The sequence below is a fragment of the Triticum urartu genome, chromosome 7A (genome assembly GCF_056163025.1).
Source record: "Triticum urartu cultivar PI428250 chromosome 7A, HENAU_Tu73, whole genome shotgun sequence".
Lineage (NCBI taxonomy): Eukaryota > Viridiplantae > Streptophyta > Magnoliopsida > Poales > Poaceae > Triticum > Triticum urartu.
The window spans coordinates 383,621,945-383,640,001 of NC_141879.1; the positions used below are offsets into that span (position 1 = coordinate 383,621,945).

At 44.8% G+C, this 18,057-nt stretch overlaps 1 protein-coding gene across 1 annotated transcript; it reads left to right on the forward strand.

Annotated features, from left to right (window-relative positions):
• The first annotated feature begins 262 nt into the window (after positions 1 to 262).
• LOC147959675 (uncharacterized) lies at positions 263 to 2,737 on the forward strand. The gene is made up of 5 exons (XM_087532813.1): positions 263 to 494; positions 668 to 906; positions 1,176 to 1,251; positions 1,937 to 2,015; positions 2,695 to 2,737. Exons 1-5 carry the CDS (start codon positions 263 to 265, stop codon positions 2,735 to 2,737), a joined length of 669 nt encoding a protein of 222 aa, XP_087388939.1.
• The last annotated feature ends 15,320 nt before the right edge of the window (positions 2,738 to 18,057 follow it).

An 18,057-nucleotide genomic window follows, 5' to 3' on the forward strand; every position in this document is an offset into this window, starting at 1 on the left:
GCGCATCCGGGGATAGTGCGCCATTACTAGTTTTAACTAGTAATGGCGCACCAGTAAGAGATGCGCCATTGCTATCTATACGTATGGCGCAACCCTACTAGTGCGCCATTGCTATCACCCCTTATCCCCTCCCTCTCGTCACGTTCTCTCCCCTCCCCTTCCTCCTAACACATCCACCCACCTCCCTCGACTTCGATCTAGATCGGGAAGCCCCGGCCGCCCGCCTCTTCCTCTCCCTCCCAACCACGGCGAGCCACCTTCCATGACGAGCAATCCAAGGAGCTCCACCTCCCTCTTCTTCTCCTCCACCCCCACTGGCGATGGAGGTGAGGTGAAAATTCCCCACCAACCGGAGCGCTTGCCTGCCGATGGAGGGCTCAGCGAGGCTCCGCCTGCCGTCTCCCACCTCGACGGTGCCGCCCCGCCGTGGCGGAGGGTCCCTGTGGCGGCTGCTCCCTTTGGCCCAGCCCGCCTCCCGAGCGGTCTCCGCCAAGGTGCTTCCCTCCTCCCCTATCTTGTGGGTTGCAGGGGATGTTGCGCGTAGGCCGGAAGCTTCACTCCCGGTTGCTGCTTTTGGAGGTAGCTGGGATGGAATTTTGGCGATTTGGTGCATTCTGTTGAGCTTCTGCTCCCTAATTTTTCCACTGATTTCTTAGTGGAATGGAAGGTGAAGAAGGTACGCGGCGTGGATGGCGACCGAAGAGGCGGTGTACGAGCTGCGGCAGGCCGCGCTGGTGGAGGACCTGTAGGGGCGGCGGGTGCGGGAGGCTGAGGCGGGTAGGCGTCGCCAATGGCGGGACGAGCAACTCGAGCAGGAGGGCGACGGCAAGCTCGGCTGGGGCCTCCTGGGCGATGCCTACGACTGCTGCGGTGAGGTCTATGCCGAGTACGCCGCCTTCTACCTCGGTGAGCCCATCACACCCCGTCCATCAATCACTACTCTGTAACTCTGCTGACAGTAGCTAGAGATCTCAACACATTCAATCCAAAATTGCAAAGAGTAATTTAGTGTAGTATCAGCTACTCCCACTACCTAAGCAGCAGCTCTTTTGCTCTAGAATCCTCATGAGAGGATGACTATTTAGTCAGGCAACCAGCCTGAAGCTACTGTAGATATCTGAATGTTTGGCTACTGCAAACGGAGTAATCTAACCATGAAATGTTTGCTGCTGTAGTACTCCAACCAGCCTAAAGCTACAAGAAGTCTTACTAACAACTGTAGTGCTCTTTGCTCCAGCCTGAAGCTATTCTGTAGGCCTAAAGCTATAAAATTTTGTTTCCTTCGCAAAAACTTCAGTTTACAAAATTTTGCAAATTATGTAATTTTGCAGTATTGTATTAGTTGCAGTGTTTTTTCAGCAGCTTGTTAACTTCCTGATGCTCTCTTAATTCTGTTAATTCTATGCAGCTGCTCCACTAAAAATTCTTAGTGTATCTTATGCTTAGTGTTAATTCTTTGTAGCTACTCCACTGAAGTACTGCTTGAACTACTGCAGTATTGCTTCCAATACCGCGGTATTGGAGTATTGCTTCCAAATTCTAGAGTAGCAAGTGCAACAGTAGTGTACTACTCTTGTTTAGTAGTGTAGGAATTTAGTGTTCTTCTCTTCTCTATTCTCTTGTCTTCTCTTCTCTTCTTGTTCAGTAGTGTACTGCTCTTGTTCAGTAGTGTACATTATCATGATCATACACTGAAACATTTCTTAACTGATTTACTCCCTACTGTTAGCATTGATGCTTTCTTCAAAATTATGAGAAATTAAGATGCATCATACACTTAAAACTTGTTTACTCCCTACTGTCAATTGCTGTCTGTTTACTATCAAAGCAAGAATTAGTTTCTTAGGTTAATGAAGCATTACCAGCCATAGTTTTTTGTATCTTAATTATCTCTAAACATTTTTGCTTGAAAACTGAATGTACAATGTTTCTGTAGATAATTTGATCGAAAAGGGACGGCATGCTGAGGTGTACAAAGGACAACTTGCTGATGGACAGTTTGTGGCAGTGAAGAGGTTAACTGAAACCTTTTCAGTTAATTTAAATTAACTGATATTTTTCTACTCATTTGCCTGTTTAAGATGCATCATTAAGTGGAGTAGTTTTGCCTGTATAAGATGCATCATTAAGTAGCAGCAGGAGTAGTTTTGCCTGTATAAGATGCATCATTAAGCAGCATGACTATTACTTTAATTTAAATTAATTGAAACATTTTCTGTTAATTAAGATGCATCATTAAGCAGCAGGAGTACTCATTTGTACTGTACGTGTGTACTCATTTAGCTGGAGCATATCAGCAGTGTACTCAGAAGTATTCTTGCATTGTCTTGATTTGTTTTGTAGCCAACTTTGTAAGAAGATGTCTAGAGACCCATGTAGAATGATGTTCATATTACTTCTGTAGACAAGCACTGATGTAGACATGAAGTAGTAATAGAGACCCATGTACTCCTTGTATTCATGTGTACAGTAAGAAGCAGATAAATACCCTGATTATTTAGCTCTATCAGATAAATACTCGTCTAAAGTGGGCTCCTATCAAAATTCATTTCCATTATAATCTTACTCATACAATATTCACACCATGTAATTCTGGAAATATATGCTCATATCTAGTTTTGCATAAAAAATGACAGTATTGACATGTTATAAATAGTTTGTTTGTCTTTCTGTTTATTTTGTTACATTTTGCAGGGATAAAGTGATGAAAAAGAAGAAAAGATTACTAGAAGAGTAGTTTTAGGATTTTCTTTTATTTCCTTGCAATTTTCCTTTTATTGGAAACTTGTAAATACATTGTAATATTCTTACTATAATAAAAATTATGATTCTATTTCATTTTTTGTTTTTAATTTTTTTCCTTATAGGTTGTTTTCTGTAAATTTAGATTTTTTTGTTTTCCAAATACATTACTAGTGGCGCATTTAAGCCCTTATTAGTGGCGCACCTTCCTTTATTACTAGTGGCGCACCTATAAGGTTATTAGTGGCGCACCTGGAGGGAATACCAGTGGAGCACCGAATGATATACTAATGGCGCACCGCATGGTGCGCCATTAGTATCTGGTATACTAATGGCGCACCTTTGGTGCGCCATTAGTATATAATACTAGTGGCGTGGTACTAGTGGCGCACCAGTAGTGCACCATTAGTAGGCAAAACTGGTGCACCACTAGTAGGCCTTGTCCTAGTAGTGTGAGCTCTACATGTGTTTTGTTATATGCTTTGCCATCTTTACAGAGGTGCTATCCATGTATTTTTGTGATGTGTGTGGTGACTAGCACAAGCTTGCAAAGTGGTGCATTCGTTAATGCTGATTTCAGTGACTTAGCAATTCCACTAAGTCCTTGATCCGTTTTATCAACATGCCATATGTTCTTGTTGTTTCCTAGTGATCCGTGCCTCTTTTGAGGATGATCAGTAAGGATGATTTGTTATTCTTGTAATTCTCTATCCATCCATGTCTTTGTTTGAAATTATGGAGTAGCCTAGCTTGAGTCAATCGAGCTCTACTTTTGCTATTTCGTGAATCTGGGCAGATTGTCTACTTGTTAGCGATTTTGCCGAGGATGTTGTAGTTGATCCGTGCATGCTATGTTATTGTTCTTGCCATGTCTAGCTTGTATAATGTGTATTCTTGACGGGTATATGCTTAGATTGTCCTGCCTTGCTCTGTAGTGAGTACATCGAGCTCGTAAACATGCCTACTTGATATCTGATTTGCATGCTCCAGTTTTCACAAAGTCTGTGATCTGATTATGTTTTTGCCATGTTCACATGCTTGCAATTGTATTTCCTGCTCCCTTTTGGCTCAAGGTCACTAAGGGACTTTTGTTAAGCTCTTTGAGTAGCTCCATGCCATGCTTTACTTTGCCATGTTAAGTTCCTGTAGCATATAGTTTTCTTGCTCCAAAGTGTGCTACCTAATCTGAAATTCCAGACAAGTGTTAATTTCACTAAGTTTGAAACCTGTTTACCAATTTCACTTTTGCCATGCTTGTTTGAACCTTTTAATGGATGAATTGGCCGTAGCTCAGTGTTCAACTTTTGTTAAGCATCATGAATGGTTCCCTGCCATGTATTTTGTTGCCATGTTTGGGTGTTGTAGCGTGTTTATCATGTTGCATTTAAATGGCTACTTGCTGTATATCGCAGACCGGTGCCATATTTGAATTGCTTGCCATTTCCAAACCGTGCATCCGATGCCGGTGTTCTTTATATTGATTTCAACCGAAATCACCCCACCTTTCTAGTGACACACTTGGATTTCCAAGTTGAGGCCAGGTTCATTCATTCCTTGTCAAATCATGCATATGCATCACATATCGCATCCCGCATAGCATACCATGTTTGCATCATGTTGTTTGAGTTTGCACGTGGTTGATTGTGTTCCGTTTGCTTGTTTGTCTTGTTTGGGTAGAGCCGGGAGACGAGTTCGCTAACGAGGAGCCCGTTGAGTTTGCTTTCGAGGATCCAGTCAACTCTGACAACTTTGCAGGCAAGATGATCATACCCTCGAAATCACTTCTATCCTTGCTTTGCTAGATGCTCGCTCTTTTGATATGCCTATGCTACGATGCCTACCACTTGCTTCTCATGCCTCCCAAATTGCCCTGTCAAACCTCTAACCCACCATGTCCTAGCAAACTGTTGATTGGCTATGTTACCGCTTTGCTCAGCCCCTCTTATAGCGTTGCTAGTTGCAGGTGAAGATTGGAGACCGTTCCTTGTCGGAATATTATTTTCTTGTTGGGATATCATTATATTATCTGGTTATCTTAATGCATCTATATACTTGGTAAAGGGTGGAAGTCTCGGCCTTTTTCCTAGTGTTTTGTTCCACTCTTGCCGCCCTAGTTTCCGTCATATCGGTGTTATGTTCCCGGATTTTGCGTTTCTTACACGGTTGGGTAATAATGGGAACCCCTTGACAGTCCGCCTTGAATAAAACTCCTCCAGCAATGCCCAACCTTGGTTTTACCATTTGCCACCTAGCCTCTTTTTCCATTGGGTTTCCGGAGCCCAAGGGTCATCTTATTTAAACCCCCCCGGGCTAGTGCTCCTCTGAGTGTTGGTCCGACCGAGCAGACTACGGGGCCACCTCGGTGCAACTTGAGGTTCGGTTTTACTCGTAGGATGTCTCATTTGAGTGTGCCCTGAGAACGAGATATGTGCAGCTCCTATCGGGATTTGTCGGCACATTCGGGCGGTGTTGCTGGATTTGTTTTAACTTGTCGAAGTGTCTTGTAGAACCGGGATACCGAGTCTGATCGGAATGTCTCGGGAGAAGGTTTATCCTTCGTTGACCATGAGAGCTTGTCATGGGCTAAGTTGGGACTCCCCTGCAGGGATTTGAACTTTCGAAAGCCATGCCCGCGGTTATGGGTAGATGGGAATTTGTTAATGTCCAGTTGTAGATAACTTGAACCTTAACTTAATTAAAATGAATCAACGGTGTGAGTTACCGTGATGGTCTCTTCTCGGCGGAGTCCGGGAAGTGAACACGGTGTTGGAGTAATGCTTGCCGCAGGTTGTTCTCTAGTTATCCGTTCGTGCTTTGTCTTCTCTTCTCTCTCTCTTTTGCGAACAGGTTTAGCCACCATATATGCTAGTCGCTTGCTGCAGCTCCACATATTACCTTGCCTTACCTATAAGCTTAAATAGTCTTGATCGCGAGGGTGCAAGATTGCTGAGTCCCTGTGGCTCACAGATTACTTCCAAACCAAATGCAGGGCCTGATGACTCCGTTCCAGATGACGCGCTTGAGCTCAAGTGGGAGTTCGACGAGGACTCACCCGTTACTATGTGTCTTTCCCTGATGATCAGTAGTGGTGCCTAGTTGGGGCGATTGGGACCGTGTCGCATGTTGGGTTGATCTTTTATTTTGGCACCGTAGTCGGGCCATGAGTGATTGGATGATGTAATGCTATTTATGTACTTGTTTGACGTGGCGAGTGTAAGCCAACTATGTACCTTCCCCTTTTTATTATCTATTTACATGGGATGTTGTGAAGATTGCCTTACTTGCGACATTGCTTTCAATGCGGTTATGCCTCTAAGTCGTGCTTCGACACGTAGGAGATATAGCCGCATCGAGGGCATTACAAGTTGGTAATCAGAGCCTTCCCCCGACCTTAGGAGCCCCCACTGCTTGATCGTTTTTTAGCAGCCGTTGTTGAGTCTAGAAAAATGTTTTGAGTCATTTAGGAATTATATATCGGAGAGTTTAGGAATTCTTTTTACTCCTCAGTCCCTTCATCGCTCTGGTAAGGCTTCCTGCCATAGAGTTTTGACTCTTCTCTTCTCAAATTTCACTAAATTTTTTTAGAATCACGCGGGTATCTTGGAATCGTTCTGATGGATTTGTGACGAGAACATTGTTCTTGGTGCCTCCTGTCATTTAGGGGTTGTGGCAGTGTCCCGGGGAGTTGAGCTCCGAGGTGTTGTCGTCACAATTTTATCGCTGCAGTTCTGGAATACCTGAGTTTAGTACGCCGACATCGAAAATCTCTTTTATGCTGTTGTTGGTGAGATAACCTCGACGCCACCCAGTACTGGGGCGGTAGTTCGGGAGTATTGCCATAACTTGTATAACAGATGCTTTTCGAAGGTTGAGGTAGATGGTTTCCGAAGTTTTTCTCGGTTATGTGTTGAAGGATGGATACAGCTGGATGTAGGATTTGCTAGATTTGGGTGAGATATTATGCTTCCCCTGTATCCCCAACACCTGATTGCATAACCGGAAAGGTTCGGGAGTTTCATAGGTGGGAATTCTTGTAGCTCTAGCTCTTCTTCCACGGATATTTGGTTTGAGATTGGGATTTCTTACCGAGTATTCGTTCTTGTTCCGTACCTTGTTGATTTATTCCTCTACCTAAATTCTAAGTGGCTTCTCAATTTATGGATATGTAACCATTTCAAGTGGAATGCATTCGTTCTTATGTTCGGATGTGAAGACTATATGTTGCAATTTCAACCCGCTTGATTCAGCTTCATTTTATCTGTCAATGTGCTAACGGATGTCACCCTCTTCAGGATGGCTCCCGCTAAGAGCAGCAATCAAAATCAGAATCAGAATCAGGATCCACCACCACCTCCCCCTCCTTCGGAGGCATGGCAAGCTGTGATAGCTGCTACCAATGCAAACACGCAGTTGATCATGCAAATTCTTCAAGAGCGCAATCAAGCGAACCAAGGCAACCAAGGCAACAATCAGAATCATTTTGCTAGACTCAACCAGTTCCTTGCTAACCAGCCAAAGACCTTCAGCAATTGTGTTGAGGCAACTGATGCTGACGATTGGCTCGTGGACTTGTGCAAGCATTTCGAGTGCAGTAATGTCAGGCCTGAGGACTTTGTCAAGTTTGCTTCCTTCCAACTCAAAGACCAAGCTGCAGAATGGTTCCAGCAGTACAAGGATTCCAGAGGAGGCCGTGTGATTACCTGGGATGAATTCCGTCAAGACTTCAAAGCTCATCATATTCCTCAGAGTGTGGTTGAAAGCAAGCGTGAGGAATTCCGCAACCTGAAGCAAGGCTCTTTGTCTGTCTATGACTACAACAAGTTGTTTCAGAAGCTCACCCGCTTTGCTAAGAAGGATGTTCCTGATGAGAAGAGCATGATATACCAGTTCAGGGGTGGTCTCAGAGAAGAAATCCAGCTAGCTCTTGTTCTCTTTGAGCCCTTGAGGTACGATGAGTTCTACAACATGGCATTGAAGCAAGAGGCTGCTCAACTGAAGTGTGATGCTTCCAAGAAGCGAGTCAGAGATGCTACTCCTTCTTCCTCTACTCAAGTGGCCAAGCAGCAGAAGTATTGGCTTCCTCCTCCGTTCCGGCAGCCGTATCATAAGAGCAAAGGTGGTAGTGGATCTTCCCACCCACCCAACCCTGGCTTTCAGAACAAGACTTCGTCTCAAGCTCCAAGATCGAGTGCTCCATATCACCGTCCGCTTTCAGAGGTCACGTGCAACAAGTGCCAACAGAAGGGTCACTATGCCAACAAATGCTTCAACCAGAGGCGTCTCCCTCCTCCTCCTCCTGTGAGATCGGCAAGTATAGTTGTGGTCAAGCATAACCCCAAGCACGTCAAGGTCAACTTGATGAATGCAGCTCAGGCAGAGGACTCGTCAGATGTCATCATGGGTAACCTTCCTGTTAACGATGTTCCTGCAAAAGTACTTTTTGATACTAGTGCATCACATTCTTTCTTGTCATGCCCATTTGCATCGAAGCACAATGTTGATACTGAGGTCATGTCCAAAGTCATGCAAGTTGTTTCTCCCGGCAAGCTTTTGACTTCTAGTTTAGTTGCTCCCGATATCTCTATCACGTTGGGCGACTACAAATTTCTTTCTTCTCCGGTGGTTCTTGGTAATTCAGATATTGATCTTATTCTCAGAATGGATTGGCTTTCTAAACACAAGGCGCATCTTGATTGTGCTGCCAGGCAGATTCAATTGACTCATTCGTCTGAGGATGTAATTGTCTTTGCCGCTCGTGATGATACCATCCGTCTGTTTTCTCTCAATGAGAAGGGTGAACTGGATGCCATCTCGCAAATTCCAGTCGTTTGCGAATATCAAGACGTCTTTCCAGAAGAGCTTCCAGGAATGCCTCCACACCGGCCAGTTGAATTCGTCATCGATCTTGAGCCTGGCACGGAACCTGTTTGCAAATGTCCTTACAAGCTTGGACCTGAAGAGTTGAAGGAGCTTAAGAAGCAACTCGATATTCAAGAGCGAATGGGTCTCATTCGACCTAGTTCCTCTCCGTGGGGTTGTGGAGTTCTTGTTGTGAAGAAGAAGGATGGAACGGACCGACTTTGTGTTAACTACCGTCCATTGAACAAGAAGACTATCAAGAACAAGTACCCACTTCCCAACATCAACGAGCTGTTCGAACAACTCAAAGGCGCCCAAGTATTCTCCAAGCTTGATCTCCGTATGGGTTATCACCAGATTCGAATCCGTGAGCAAGATATTCCCAAGACGGCTTTCAGGACAAGCTATGGTTCATATGAATACACTGTCATGTCTTTTGGCCTCGTCAACGCTCCTCCGACTTTCTCTCGCATGATGAACTTCATCTTCAATGCCTACACCAATGACTTTCTTTTGGTCTATCTCGACGACATTCTGGTCTTTTCGAAGAACAAGGAAGATCATGCCAAGCACTTGCGTTTGGTGCTCGATAAGCTCAGGGAACACCAGTTCTACGCCAAGTTCTCAAAGTGCGAATTTTGGCTCGATGAGGTTCTTTATCTTGGGCATATCATCTCTGCCAAGGGCATTGCGGTGAATCCTGAGAAGGTGTCTGCAATTCTGAATTGGGAACCACCTCAGAACGTGAAGCAACTCCGTAGTTTCCTCGGTCTCGCAAGCTACTGTCGAAGGTTCGTTGAGAACTTTTCAAAGATCGCGAAGACTCTTTCAAACCTTCTCCAGAAGCACGTCAAGTACGTTTGGTCTCCGGAATGTGACATCTCTTTCAACACTTTGAAAGAGAAATTGGTCACTGCTCCAGTTCTGACTCCTCCTAACGAATCCAAACCATTCGAGGTCTTCTGCGATGCCTCTCTCCAAGGTCTTGGTGCAGTGTTGATGCAAGAGAAGAAAGTTGTGGCTTATACCTCTCGCCAATTGAAGCCCAAAGAGAAGAACTACCCCACTCATGACCTCGAGTTGGCGGCAGCTGTGCATGCTCTTTTGACTTGGAGACATCTTTTATTGGGAAGAAAAGTGGACATCTTCACTGACCACAAGAGTCTCAAGTACATCTTCACTCAGCCTAATCTCAACCTCAGACAGACTCGCTGGGTCGAAATGATTCAAGAGTATAATCCAAGTATCGAGTATACTCCAGGCAAGGACAATGTGATTGCTGACGCATTGAGCAGGAAGGCTTACTGCAACAGTCTGATTCTCAAGCCTTATCAACCCGAGCTTTGTGAAGCTTTCCGCAAACTTAATCTGCAAGTTATTCCTCAAGGTTTCCTCGCCAACCTTCAAGTCTCTCCTACCTTGGAAGACCAGATTCGCCAGGCTCAGCTTCTTGATGCTATGGTGAAGAAGGTGAAGATTGGGATTGCCAAGAGCCAACCCAAGTACAAATGCTACCGCCTTGATGACAAGGCCACTCTCTTCTTCGAGGATCATATTGTTGTGCCCAAGGGTGATCTTCGTAAGGTTATCTTGAACGAGACTCACAATTCACTCCTCTCCATCCACCCTGGGAGCACGAAGATGTATCAGGACCTCAAGCAGGCTTATTGGTGGACTCGAATGAAGCGCGAGATTGCTCAGTTCGTGAATGAGTGTGATGTCTGCAGAAGAGTGAAGGCAGAACACCAAAGGCCAGCTGGTCTCCTCCAACCTCTTGCCATTCCAGAATGGAAGTTTGACCACATTGAGATGGACTTCGTGACTGGGTTTCCAAAGTCCAAGCGTGGCAATGATGCTATATTCGTTGTCATTGACAAACTCACTAAAGTGGCTCACTTTTTGCCTATCAAAGAGTCAATCACTGCAGCTCAATTGGCGGAGCTCTATACCTCTCGAATTGTCTCACTGCACGGTATTCCACAGGTGATCTCTTCAGACCGTGGCAGCATCTTTACCTCCAAGTTTTGGGATTCTTTTCAGAAGGCCATGGGCACCAACATCCGCTTCAGCACTGCTTTCCATCCTCAAACTAGCGGTCAAGTCGAGCGTGTCAACCAGATTCTTGAAGATATGCTCAGGGCTTGTGTGATCTCATTCGGCATGAAGTGGGAGGATTGTCTTCCATATGCTGAATTCTCCTACAACAACAGTTTTCAAGCAAGTTCGGGCAAGGCCCCATTCGAAATTCTGTATGGCAGGAAGTGTCGTACCCCTCTCAACTGGTCTGAAACCGGTGAACGTCAACTTCTGGGAAATGACTTAATCACAGAGGCAGAGGAAATGTGCAAAGTCATTCGAGATAACCTTCAAGATCGTCAGCAAGAGAGGCGATCTCGCCTATCAACTCGAGCTTCCTTCAAACTTTGCAAATGTGCATGACGTGTTCCATGTCTCTCAGCTCCGCAAGTGCTTCAAGAGTCCTGAACGCACCGTCAACTTCGAAGACATTGAGCTCCGAGAAGATCTCTCTTATCGTGAGCACCCCGTTGCAATTCTTGAAGAGACTGAACGCAAGACTCGCAATAAGTCAATCAAATTCCTCAAAGTCAAGTGGTCACACCATTCCGACCGTGAAGCCACCTGGGAACGCGAGGATCATCTCCGTTCTGAGTACCCGGTGTTCTTCCAGTCCTAGATCTCGGGACGAGATCCTTTCATAGTGGTGGAGTGTTGTAACACCCCGGATATGATTTACCTAATATGTAATCCAATTCTTGCCGTTTTCGACGTTAAGTTATTTTATTTTCTCGGGTTCGGGTTTTTGTCTCCGTGTGTTGTTGTCGTTTGTCATGCATCTCATATCATGTCATCATGTGCATTGCTTTTGCATACATGTTCGTCTCAGAGAGCACATCATTTCATCTCATTGCATCATTTTCATTTGAGCTCATCTTGATGCCCGAAATGCTGTTGGAAGAGTGCTATTTGAGTTAATTGTCAGATCTGCTGCACCAAATAGCTATTTGTCATTTTTGCCATGATTAATGTGTGCGTGATATGCTCATGAGCTCTACAAGTGTTTTGTTATATGCTTTGCCATCTTTACAGAGGTGATATCCATGTATTTTTGTGATGTGTGTGGTGACTAGCACAAGCTTGCAAAGTGGTGCATTCGTTAATGCTGATTTCAGGGACTTAGCAATTCCACTAAGTCCTTGATCTGTTTTATCAACATGCCATATGTTCTTGTTGTTTCCCAGTGATCCGTGCCTCTTTTGAGGATGATCAGTAAGGATGATTTGTTATTCTTGTAATGCGCTATCCATCCATGTCTTTGTTTGAAATTATGGAGCACCCTAGCTTGAGTCAATCGAGCTCTACTTTTTCTATTTCGTGAATCTGGGCAGATTGTCTACTTGTTAGCGATTTTGCCGAGGATGTTGTAGTTGATCCATGCATGCTATGTTATTGTTCTTACCATGTCTAGCTTGTATAATGTGTATTCTTGATGGGCGTATGCTTAGATTGTCATGCCTTGCTCTATAGTGAGTGCATCAAGCTCGTAACATGCCTACTTGATATCTGATTTGCATGCTCCAGTTTTCACACAGTCTGTGATCTGATTATGTTTTTGCCATGTTCACATGCTTGCAATTGTATTTCCTGATCCATTTTGGCTCAAGGTCACTAAGGGACTTTTGTTAAGCTCTTTGAGTAGCTCCATGCCATGCTTTACTTTGCCATGTTAAGTTCCTGTAGCATATAGTTTTCTTGCTCGAAAGTGTGCTACCTGATCTGAAATTCCAGACAAGTGTTAATTTCACTAAGTTTGAAACATGTTTACCAATTTCACTTTTGCCATGCTTGTTTGAACCTATTAATGGATGAATTGGCCGTAGCTCAGTGTTCATATTTTGTTAAGCATCATGAATGGATCCCTGCCATGTATTTTGTTTCCATGTTTGGGTGCTGTAGCGTGTTTGTCGTGTTGCATTTAGATGGCTACTTGCTGTATATCGTAGACCGGTGCCATATTTGAATTGCTTGCCATTTCGAAACCGTGCATCGGATTCCGGTGTTCTTTATATCGATCTCAACCGAAATCACCTCACCTTTCCAGTGGCACACTTGGATTTCCATGTTGAGGCCAGGTTCATTCATTCCTTTTCAAATCTTGCATATGCATCACATATCGCATCCCGCATAGCATACCATGTTTGCATCATGTTGTTTGAGTTTGCACGTGGTTGATTGTGTTCCGTTTGCTTGTTTGTCTTGTTTGGATAGAGCCGGGAGACGAGTTCGCTAACGAGGAGCCCGTTGAATTTGCTTTCGAGGATCCAGTCAACTCTGACGACTTTGCAGGCAAGATGATCATACCCTCGAAATCACTTCTATCTTTGCTTTGCTAGATGCTCGCTCTTTTGCTATGCCTATGCTATGATGCCTACCACTTGCTTATCATGCCTCCCAAATTGCCCTATCAAACCTCTAACCCACCATGTCCTAGCAAACCGTTGATTGGTGATGTTACCGCTTTGCTCAGCCCCTCTTATAGCGTTGCTAGTTGCAGGTGAAGATTGGAGACCGTTCCTTGTTGGAACATTATTTTCTTGTTGGGATATCATTATATTATCTTGTTATCTTAATGCATCTATATACTTGGTAAAGGGTGGAAGGCTCGACCTTTTTCCTAGTGTTTTGTTCCACTCTTGCCGCCCTAGTTTCCGTCATGTCGGTGTTATGTTCCCGGATTTTGCGTTCCTTACGCGGTTGGGTAATAATGGGAACCCCTTGACAGTCCGCCTTGAATAAAACTCCTCCAGCAATGCCCAACCTTGGTTTTACCATTTGCCACCTAGCCTCTTTTTCCCTTGGGTTTCCGGAGCCCAAGGGTCATCTTATTTAAACCCCCCGGGCCAGTGCTCCTTTGATTGTTGGTCCGACCGAGAAGACTGCGGGGCCACCTCGGGGCAACTTGAGGTTTGGTTTTACTCATAGGATGTCTCATCTGAGTGTGCCCTGAGAACGAGATATGTGCAGCTCCTATCGGGATTTGTCGGCACATTCGGACGGTGTTGCTGGATTTGTTTTAACTTGTCGAAGTGTCTTGTAAAACCGGGATACCGAGTCTGATCGGAATGTCTCGGGAGAAGGTTTATCCTTCGTTGACCGTGAGAGCTTGTCGTGGGCTAAGTTGGGACTCCCCTGCAGGGATTTGAACTTTCAAAAGCCGTGCCCGCGGTTATGGGCAGATGGGAATTTGTTAATGTCCGGTTGTAGATAACTTGAACCTTAACTTAATTAAAATGAATCAACAGTGTGAGTTACCGTGATGGTCTCTTCTCGGTGGAGTCCGGGAAGTGAACACGGTGTTGGAGTAATGCTTGCCGCAGGTTGTTCTCTAGTTATCCGTTCATGCTTTGCCTTCTCTTCTCGCTCTCTTTTGCGAACAGGTTTAGCCACCATATATGCTAGTCGCTTGCTGCAGCTCCACATATTACCTTGCCTTACCTATAAGCTTAAATAGTCTTGATCGCGAGGGTGCGAGATTGCTGAGTCCCTGTGGCTCACAGATTACTTCCAAACCAGATGCAGGGCCTAATGACTCCGTTCCAGATGACGCGCTTGAGCTCAAGTGGGAGTTCGACGAGGACTCACGACGTTACTACGTGTCTTTCCCTGATGATCAGGAGTGGTGCCCAGTTGGGGCGATCGGGACCGTGTCGCATGTTGGGTTGATCTTTTATTTTGGCACCATAGTCGGGCCATGAGTGATTGGATGATGTAATGCTATTGATGTACTTGTTTGACGTGGCGAGTGTAAGCCAACTATGTACCTTCCCCTTTTTATTATCTATTTACATGGGATGTTGTGAAGATTGCCTTACTTGCAACATTGCTTTCAATGCGGTTATGCCTCTAAGTCATGCTTCGACACGTAGGAGATATAGCCGCATCGAGGGCGTTACATATGTCATGTGTGCAAATGGTTGTCATGAATAATGCACAAGACATATCACAAGCATGAAGGCAAGATATTAGCAAAATATCATCAATGTATTGGCGAGAGGCCATATGTAAATAGCAATGGGACATCATGACTCTCCCAACACAAGAATCAACAATAGCATGAGGCACATGATAAACATGCCAATAGCAACATGGATCGCCGCCAAGCATGCAAATACACATAGGAGTAGCATAATAGTGAATCATGGGTAGATGCAAGCAAGGGTCACAATTGCATGGCAAAGGCATAGAAGCAAGCATAGCATGCAAAGTGAACACGGTAAAATGAGCATGAAGAGACAAGCGGTATATAGCCCATAGCCGTGTGAGATCCAAGTGAAAGAGATGCGCGTAGTCATTGCGCGAAGAGAGCAGTGGGAAGGATAGTTCACGGGATCCCAAGTCATCTTTGCTCTCAAGAGCTCGTTTCGTCTATTCTTAGGATTGAGGGGTTGACGAGTATATGTGAGTACCTACACAAAACAAAGACAAATGGAAACTTGTGTGTGCGTGGTAGATGTACACATCATCCATCATGATGCGCACATGCTTGTGTTGGTTAGCACAAAATATCCAATGCTCAAATAAATGAGATGCGTGATATAGAAATATGTCATCCATCATGATAGGTTTGTTGTTATGTATGGCATAATGGAGACTCAAAGGAATCACTTGCAATATCTAGAGCATTGTGAGGAAAGGTATGCATATGGTGCACACAAGGGATGTAATCATGCGATACACAATAATTTTCGTGGCATGGCATATGAGATGAATTGTGCAAAATTTGAAAAAGAAGCATAGCAATATCATCACATGAAAAACAAAATCCAATGATCATCATCTGGTCATCTATACCATAAGTGCAAATGGGATTTATGTTAATGGGGCATGCATAGCTACTATGTTGAGATTGAAATGATGCAATATGGGATATCTCACTCATAGCATATGACAAGGTTAATGGATTGTCAAACATGATGTGACCAATAGAATTTTCACAAGATATCCTACGCAGCATAGCATCACAACTAGGCAAATCAACATGCTCATCATCATATTCATCATAAATTGGTAAGTCATGACATGAAGAATTCACACCAGTATGAAGCATGGGAATAGGTGGGTCAACATTATGCAAGCAATCATTGGTGAGATAGTCCACTAGTGGGACAAGAGAAACACCATCACCTATGTTACCTTTAGAGCATCGCACATGTGTTGTAGGTGAGGTGTTGAAGACCGAGTCATGGTCATCTTCATCTTGATGGAACCATGTGGGGGGTGCATCTTCTTACACCGTGTCCATCATCGTCTCCATTGGAGGTATGGACTCGTCGAGGATAAGCATGTCGTCATGTAGGAGACCTAGAACCAAAGAAAACACACTCGGAGTGGAGGTTAAGTTGTTAGAAATCATAGTGGCGTCACATGTCGTCTCAACTACCTCACTCACTAAGTGCTGAGGCTCACTCACTCCCTCTTGGATGCTCTCACTCATATGGTTGCTGTAGTCACTCAAATGGCTCTCAACCTCACATAGGATGTGTGGCACGCTCTCAAGTGTGGGGCTAGTGGTGGTCACACTCATCCTCTCATAGGAAATGCTCTGAATGTCATGTAGGGTGGAGTCACTCATGTCACTCATGTGGTGGTGGCTCTCCTCACATGGCAATTGGGGCATCTCGTCATATGTGGGTGTCGGAGAGATGTAGGTGCAAATGTCTCCATGCTCAATCATGTCGTAGTCGTAGCCATGGATGAAGGCCGAAGATGGCACATCATCACTCTCCTCTAAGACCAAAGATAAGGTCTCATGTGCGGTCTCGTAACTTGACTTGTACTATGAGTCCAATATGGGTGTCGTCTTCATGTTGTTGAAGAGGTTCCTGCTCGTTGCCGTGGTCGAAGGGGATGACCCTTGCTCGACCTTCTTGTCGCCGTCTTGTTGTAGGAGGCCCATATGATGTGGCACCTCGTAGCTCGTCTCCATGACCGAAGGGGGCTTCCGAAGATGGAAGTGTCGCCCTCACTTGTAGGTGGTCGCCTTGAACTTGATGAAGTCGTTGTAGGCATACTTGTGGGAAGTAGGCGAAGATGCCGTATGTCCAAAGGCGAAGATGCCTTGATAGCACATGGCGAAGATGCCAAAGTGGCAGTGGTAGTAGCCATAGCGCCATTTTGGTTGTGGTCGTCTCGCGGTCTTCTCTTTTGCTCATGAAGCGTGGACTTGGCGTGAAGTAGGGCTTGTTGGGACTTGTGCATTTGCGCTTGGCGAGCATCTTCATGATGATGGTGTTGTTGTTGCACTTGAGCTCGTAGTAGATTTTGTTCGTCGTCGTCGTGCACATGTTGCTTGGAGGTGACTTGCCCTTCATGATGAGGTGGATCACGAACGTGATGGTGGTCGCCATGGAGATGTGGACGTGGATGACTTGCGCTTGCATCATTTTTTCACTTCGAAGACTTGTGAATTGAACGTCGCTACCTTGAGGATGATGAAGGTGAAGAACAGTTGATCAACAAGGTCCGAATCTCCTCCATCCTTGCATCTTGCTCCTCCTTTTGTGCGGAAAGCTTGTTGTCGATGTAGTCCCTTTTCCTTGCTTCGGAGTGACGAATGTCGATGGAGAGGTTCTCAATGCGCTCTCGCAATCTTGATTGTGCGCCTTGCATTTGTCGTTGTAGATCGAAGATGTATGCTTTGGTGATGTAGTTGTTCATGCCGTCATTGTTGTCGAAGACCGGAGATGCAATGCCTTGCCTAACCATCACTCCAAGAGAAAAATGTGAGTGGTAGAGAGAGAAGAACGAATACCAAATGTACCTTGACCGAAGTTGAAAGTGGATCAATGATCACTCTAATGTGGACAAGGAAATAGCACAATTGGTACCAATTCTTGTTGGTTTCTCACACCTACATAAATAAGGCTTATGGTGGAGCTCGGTGAGGATAGTGGCACAAAACATTTGATGCAAAATGTTAGCAAGAGTCAATAATGTTGAAAGAGATTCACAAATTCGCAAGTGAAACAAGTAGAATAGCAATATGTGGCACACGAAAACACACACACGGATAGATAAATGGGGTCATGCAACCAAGGAATGAGCTCAAAATGTGGAATCCACGGAAAATGCTCTTGTTGCACAACTCTAGAGAGATGCTAGCACGATTTCTCAATAGGCAGATGCGACACTTGTGCACAACCTATAGAAGACAAAAATGCAACGACTTCTATCCCAACTATGCTATGTATATGATGTTCCGGTGGTATGATCCAAGATGATCGGATATAACACTATGGTATGATGCTATGGCTATTGCTTACAAGCTTCTTTGCTCTTTCGCTTTTGCTTAAAAGCTTTATTCTTTTTTTGTGGCCACTTTTGCACAATGCACAAACCAAGATAGCAATTGTATATATGCGGGAACAAACTTGTGGC